Source organism: Nestor notabilis, unplaced genomic scaffold (genome assembly GCF_000696875.1).
Source record: "Nestor notabilis isolate BGI_N333 unplaced genomic scaffold, ASM69687v1 scaffold7689, whole genome shotgun sequence".
Classification (NCBI taxonomy): Eukaryota; Metazoa; Chordata; class Aves; order Psittaciformes; family Psittacidae; genus Nestor; species Nestor notabilis.
The window spans coordinates 9,487-16,751 of NW_009942308.1; the positions used below are offsets into that span (position 1 = coordinate 9,487).

At 48.8% G+C, this 7,265-nt stretch overlaps 1 protein-coding gene across 1 annotated transcript in view; it reads left to right on the plus strand.

Moving 5' to 3' along the window:
• Positions 1-530: 530 nt before the first annotated feature.
• Positions 531-7,265, plus strand: part of GDPD5 (glycerophosphodiester phosphodiesterase domain containing 5) — a gene marked incomplete at its 5' end in the record, with an annotated part of 19,511 nt that continues 12,776 nt past the window's right edge. The window contains 4 exons of the mRNA XM_010021328.1: positions 531-613; positions 3,670-3,820; positions 4,469-4,687; positions 6,169-6,326. Coding sequence (XP_010019630.1) covers positions 531-613; positions 3,670-3,820; positions 4,469-4,687; positions 6,169-6,326 — 611 coding nt within the window. The remainder of the gene's footprint in view (positions 614-3,669; positions 3,821-4,468; positions 4,688-6,168; positions 6,327-7,265) is intronic.

The following is a 7,265-nucleotide window of genomic DNA, read 5'->3' on the forward strand; positions in this document are numbered from 1 at the left end:
GTTCTCCATGGTATGGATAATACCCTGGTTTATAGGCTTTCTCCTTGCTATAATGGCATTGTAATCACTGTTTGCATAGAGGAGTAGGAGAGTGAAGAACTGTCAAGGTATTTTAATAGCTCTACATATAACCCATGGCTAGAGAATTGGCATCACATTAACCACCACTTTCTGGAGATCTCCACAAGCCACTGTGGGGGGGACCACGCTGGTGAGCAAATCTCTCAAGCACTACTGTTGCACCAGAGCTCAAGCTAGTGGGTTTCTGGTATTGGAGGTTTTGATAGCTCTGCACTGAACTCTCAGTGTGAGAAGATCATCAGTGGAGGTAAATGCATTGGTCATCTTCAGAGTGCAGTAAGAGGCAATCATGCCCGGGGGATGCTGTCACTCCAGTGTAAGTGGCCGCTATGGAATCTGCAAACCAAGATTGTTTTGGCTCCCTAATATCTCTAAACCTTCATCCCAGTTTACTTCATAGACTTTCCACTGACCTATAATCTCCCATTGTTCTTTATTTCCCTCCACAGTTGGCACCAGAAAACACTCTGATGTCCTTCCAGAAGGCAGTGGAGCAGAAGATGTATGGAGTCCAAGCTGATGTTGTCCTGAGGTACGCCAGTGTGCTGGTTGGTCTGAGACTCTCTGTGGATGGCCCAAACCATGCTGCTGGGTCTCTTCTCTCTGGTGTGTGAATGGTTGCTACTTCTTTTCCCCACTGCAAAGGCCTCTCATGATGAACACCTCGAGTAACTCCCAGCTGTGTGATCATTTGTAATGCACGGAGGCTACTAGTGGTTTCCTTGAGATGATGATTAAAGGTGAAGTTGTCCAGGTGGGAGAACCTGGATACCTTTGTCATGAAACTCATCTTCATTTGCAGGAACACAAGGCCAATTTAGCGAGACTTAGTGAGGATTATTTCAAGATCTGTGCTTTTTTCCAGGAGTTTGACAATTCTTTAATATTCTTATTCCTTTTCTGAACTGTGTTTTTTGCATGAATTGCAAAAGGGCAGAAGTGGCACAAAGGGAGCAGTAATGCCTTATCTCGGTGATCATACAATGGTTTGGGATGAAGGGACCTTAAAGCTCCTCCATTTCCAACCCCTGCCGCGGGCAGGGACACCTTCCACTAGAGCAGGTTGCTCCAAGCCCCTGTGTCCAACCTGGCCTTGAACACTGCCAGGGATGGGGCAGCCACAGCTTCTCTGGGCACCCTGTGCCAGCGCCTCAGCACCCTCACAGGGAAGAACCTCCTTATATCCAGCCCTGTTTTAGTTTGAACCCATCACCCCTTGATCCCTCAGTTTCTCTCAGTTCCAGTTATAAACACAAGAAAGACTCAAACCTGATGTTTTTCCCTGACCACTTTAGTGGTTGATGTTGATGGAAAGATCTTTTTGCCCGGTGGGAGGGGGGCTTCTGAAAGTTAATTGTTAATGGGGCTTTGTTTTTCCTTTATATAACTGAGAGCTAATGATATACAAACTAAAGGAATTTCTTCCCACTTGGGAGGGGAAGGTCACAGTGGAAGGATGAAGGATGTCTTGGGATGTATGTGATACAATTCCTGTTCTCTCCAAAGTTAGTTCGTTAACAGTTGTGAAGAGACAACTGCTTGGCTGTCCAGACTCACAGACGAGCACTCAGCTCACGTGGATGAATCAGTTGCTTCTATTAGCACAGACCAAGGAGAACAATGGACTTTTGGGAGGAGGAGAGCTGGAAAAGCTCCAAGAGCTTTCCATGTTGCCACTCATCAGCTATCCCAGAGGAGCACTCCAAGCATCCACAGCTTAATGCCCTTGATGGCCCAGTTATCTGAGGCCCTCTCAAGGAGAACCAACTGTCTCTATAAAAAAAGAGGGTTCTATTGACCTTCAGACCAAAAATGACCTATCCATGGAGCTGGCAGTAGCGTTGGGAAGGGTTTGTGTCACAAGACCCATCACTGTCTTTATCCCTTTGAAAAATGCTCTTTGTGTCTGTGTCTGGATGGGTTCAGGACATCCCTTCTGGGATGACTCCATGTTCTTCTAGGCACATATTTACCATGGGTGAGCTACTTGGACATACACTCAGGCCCATCCTGCTTCTTACCCATTACAGACCCTAAACGGGTGGCCCTGGTTACAAAGCCAACTTTGCTTCCAGCAGCAGAACAGGATCGCTGTGTGTTCCTCTCATCCTCTACCTCTATCCCATCTCTTCTAAAGCTCTGATTTCTGTCTCTGAAGTACTTCTATCAAATCTGTGTCTGTAATAGGTTGTGGTTAGACTTGAGCGGTGCTGAGTGACTCTGCAAAGGGAAGGATTAGAAAGGAGGGAGCAAATGTTAAGTACCCCATAGGATTTCCATGCTGTGGTTAAGGCTTAACAGTATCTGACCATGCTCTGCTATGAGATGTTAAGACCTGAGCTCCTATCTCCCTTAAACACTCCACACTTTTAATTCAGCAGTTGCTTAGCTTATTTTCTTCTTTTTAGCTGTATTTATTAACCCCCCTTGTGACTGCAGCAGCACAGTGTGCTGCTGAGCATGGTATTGCTGTGTCAGCGTGGTGCTTTGGGCTGGGAGGCAGCGGTTGGCACAGTGCATGCTGGAAATAGCAAACAAAGATGCCAGTGACCTTTGTGATAGGGGACTTCTGCAGGCAATGGTAAAGCAGAGGCAGCATTTGCTCCATCATCTAAAAGTATGCTCTGTTTTCCCTCTGGCTCTGGGTGCTGTGACTTGGCTCCTCATTCAGATGGGGTTTGTATTTAAACCTCATCTCATTTCCAGACCTTATCTGAGCCTCCTGTGATGAAGATGGGCTATTTGCTTAGGAAAATGTCCTTGTGATCAGGCTGGGTTTATCTTGATTTCCGAGTGCAAACAGTCCCCTGCCCCAGATAGAAACCATCCCTGCCCTGCATGGTGTAACCACTGATCCATCGCAGAAAATGGAGTGCAAGGAAGCTTAAAGAGCTCTTTTGGCTTCCCAGAACCATTGTTCTGTAATATCTGTGGCTTAAAACCTACAGGACACGCATTTGGCTCTTTAGTTCCATCTGAGAGGTGGGTTTTCTTTCAGATGCATGGACTTGTGTGAGCAAGGCTGCTTCCTGAAACCCATTTTCAATCAGGAAAAGGCAATTTCAGGACAATTTTGGTAGTTTGGAACCCTTGCATCTTGCTGAAAGCCTGTCACCACCTTGTTCCTCTGTCGTCTGAGAGCCTTTGAAATCTTTCTCATCATCTACTATTAACAATTTGGGAATAGTTTGGGGGGGGGTGTGTGCATACAGGGTATGGAAAACCTCTGACATTGGGAGCTACAGATGCTGCAGGAAGCTTTAGTTAGTGTGAGCATTGAGGGTGGGTGTTCTTGTCCAAGCAACTAGAGTCTGGCACTCTAGTAGCCATCTAGAGATGAATGGGGTCAGCCAGAGTATGAATGACTGTAAGCATCTAGCAGGTATCTAAGAGACTTTTTCTTCTTGGTGCATCTCATTTCAGCTGATCCTGAGGATGTTGGGGATGTGTTAAGCTGGTTGAGATCTTCACAATGATTTTGATGTGAAGCTGTGTGAGAGGACGAAGTGGGAAAAGGCATTTTCCTAGTACTGTGTACGTGGTTGTGCACCTCCACCTTGTAATAGGGCCTTCTGCCTGTCTTTGCAGCTATGATGGAGTGCCATTTCTGATGCATGACAAGACACTCAGGAGAACAACTAACGTGGAGGAAGTGTTCCCAGAGCGGGCCTACGAGCACTCCTCCATGTTCAACTGGACTGACCTGGAAAAGCTCAATGCTGGAGAGTGGTTCCTACGGGTGCGTATGGCCATGGGGAGGGTGTCCTGGATCCATAGGCATGGGATGAAAGCTCATGCATAAACCTTCTTTGAGGTGGAGATGTTTAGATCCTTCTCAGTGGAGTGGTCTGAAGTGCAGCTAGACCAAGCATCATAGAATCAGAGTGTTTTGGGCTGGAAGGGAGCTTCAAGCTCATCCAGTTCCAACCCCTGCCATGGGCAGGGACACCTTCCACTAGGGCAGGTTGCTCCAAGCCCCTGTGTCCAACCTGGCCTTGAACCCTCTCTGGTCACTTGGTGATTGTGAACGTGGTGTGAGAAAGTACATTTTTACTTCACTACCATGGAAAATGACATTAGTGCTCTATAGCTCTGCTCTGCCTCTGGAAACGGGGTGACCTGTCCACCACACCTTGCTTTCAGTAAGGATCTGTCTGAAAATGGGTTGACCTGTCCACCACACCTGGCTTTCAGTAAGGATCTGTCACCTCTCCTTAGGTAAGGAAACTGAGGCACAGAGAAATACTTGAGAAAGCTGCTAGATGGTCACCAAGAGTAGATGCGAGTGTGCCCCAGTGTTGCCAAGGTGGGGTAGAACAGGGTCTTCACCTGTATTGGGGTAGTGTGGAGTTCATGGCACTAGGACTGGGATGTGCTTTGCTTTCAGAACGACCCTTTCTGGACGGCCGGGTCTCTCTCGAGGTCTGACTACCTGGAAGCTGCCAACCAGTCGGTCTGCAAGCTGGCAGATATGCTGGAGGTGATCAAGGACAACACATCGCTCATCCTGAACTTCCAGAACTTGCCATCAGCTCATCCCTATTACAGCACTTACATCAACATCACCCTGGAAACCATCCTGGCATCGGGAATTCGGCAGCAGGCTGTGAGTTCTGTGTGGTTGGGAATGGCCCCAAAATTGCCCTCCTTATGGGTTTCTTTGAATCCTTGAGTGTTTCCATTTGGGTATCAAACCTGGAGTGATCCATTTTGGGCACTTGATTGGAAATGCCACCCTGTGCCTGGAAGTCGTGCTGGGAAAGATTGTGACTTCAGGTTTCTGGTCCCAGAGGCTGGGGTTAGCATGGACCTCTGAAAGCCAACCAAGGTGACTACTGATGCAGCAGCGTGCCCTGGCAGTAAAAGCCTTGGTAGCATCTTGTACTAATGGTAGTACAGCTAGTAGGTGGAGTGATTAATCCCCTTACTCAACTATCGTGTGGTCAGACTGGGGCTCACCAGTACAAGACTGATGTTGACAAGCTGGGTAGAGTCCTGCAGAGGCCACCAACCTGGTCATGGGGCTTCATGTATCAAGAAGGGCGGAGGGAACTGAGTGTCTTCATCATGGAAAAGCCAAGACTTTGGAGAGCTGCTATTAGGTCTCCCCAGCACCAGAAAGGAGGTTGTTCAGAAGTTGGAACAAAGCTCTTTGCTGAGCTGCATGTCAGGATGGGAGGCAGTGGTCATAAACTGGAATGGGAGATGTTCCTGCTGGATATAAGGAAATGAGTCTTCCCTGTGAGGGCAGGCAAGTGTTGAGAGGTCCCCTGACAGACCCAACTAGACATCAGCTAGATGTTGGGCAGAAGCTCTTCCCTGTGAGGGTGCTGAGGTGCTGGCACAGGGTGCCCAGAGAAGCTGTGGCTGCCCCATCCCTGGCAGTGTTCAAGGGCAGGTTGGACACAGGGGCTTGGAGCAACCTGCTCTAGTGGAAGGTGTCCCTGCCCGTGGCAGGGGGCTGGAACTGGAGGAGCTTTGAGGTCCCTTCCAACCCAAACCAGTCTGTGATGACTCTATGATGAGTGTCACTGCATCATTAAACATGGGTTAAAGCAATGCAATGCCCAGTGATTCTGCAGAGATCATCTTGGTTGGGCCCAGCCTCTGCGTGGCACAAGCCAGCTTGGTTCCTGCATCCACTTCCCATCCATCAGCTGAGCATGTGAGCAGTAACTCATTTGACATGCTTTCAAAGCATGGTATGAACTTAGAGAAATCCTTGCCCTGGGCTGCAGTAGACATAGCCCTTGTGAGAGGGTGAATAAATAGCCTCGTGTCCTTAGTTCTGTCTGTCCTGAACTGGGCAGGGAGGATGGATTTTAAGGATACAGCCTTTGGTGTGAGCTCTTTGTATCTCACCCCTTTTCACCTCCAAGTGAATTTTACACATCCTTTGTGCTCAAGGGTAAACCTGAAATGCGTTTCATTAAAGATGTGGGGGCTGTAACTGTCTCCTAGACAATTTGTCTGACAAACGAGGCCGTCTCTCCTGTGATTTGGCTTCTGGCTTGGTCTAAACTGGCTGTCTGCAGTGGTGCCTCGTGTTGAGAGCTTTGAACCAGCTCTGCCATCCTTGTGTTGCAGGTGATGTGGCTGCCGGACACGGAGAGGCAGCTGGTCAGACACATTGCTCCAGGCTTCCAGCAGACTTCTGGCCTCAAGCTGGACACAGAGCGCATGAGGGAGAAGGGCATCGTGAAGCTCAACCTGCGCTACACCAAGGTCACAAGTGAGGATGTCAGGTACAGCCTTCGGGTGGGATAGCCCAGGTGCTCCACTGTGGGTGTTCACAGCTCTGAGCATCCTTATGCATCCCTGGCCCAGCAGCATCTTCTGTGGTCCTCCCAGGCTGTCTTAGCCACACAGAGGTATCTTTTAAGATGGACTTGCTCTGGAAAGCTTGAGCAAGCTTGTCCCTACCCATCACCTAGAATATTCCCAGGAGCTGACTCTAACTCTACTTCAGTATATAATGCTCCTGTTTGAAGTAAAACATAGGAATTGTCTGGTTCTTATTACACTGTCAGCTCTGGGGAGAAGTGAAGGCTTTTCACACCAAGTGCTGTTTCATCCTCATTAGCTCCTGACCTTTGCTTCTCTTTGTCTGCTCCAGAGCTGCTACTACAGAATCTCAATTAGTCCAAAGGCTGGGTAGGTTTTCAGGGATTTCTTATTGCAGATTATCCATCCATTTCATTACTGTTCTGTGGCATCTACTTAGACTGCTCCAGTCCCCTCTTTAATGAGATTGGCACATCGTGGGGTTCCTCCAAGTATGTCCAAAGGAGCTCGTTTACTGTATGTTTGGGCTGGAAGTAGGGAAGAGCTGAGCCTGCAGCTGTTTGAGAGCATGGTCCTATTCACTGTCATCCAGTGGTGTTTTCCCATAGCTGCCAGCAATCAGTCTAGTTTCTCACCATTAAAACTGATCCTGTGCTTTCCCTGCAGGGTAATTCCTGCCTGGTTTTCCCCCTACTTATTTGCTCTCACAGAGAGAACCATATTGAGGTGCTGGAGCGGGGCCAGAGAAGGGCACCGGAGCTGGAGCAGGGCCTGGAGCACAAGTGTGATGGGGAAGGGCTGAGGGGCCTGGGGGGTTTAGTGTGGAGAAGAGAAGGCTCAGGGGGGACCTGATCGCTCTCTGCAACTGCCTGACAGGAGGATGGAGCCAGGAGGGGGCT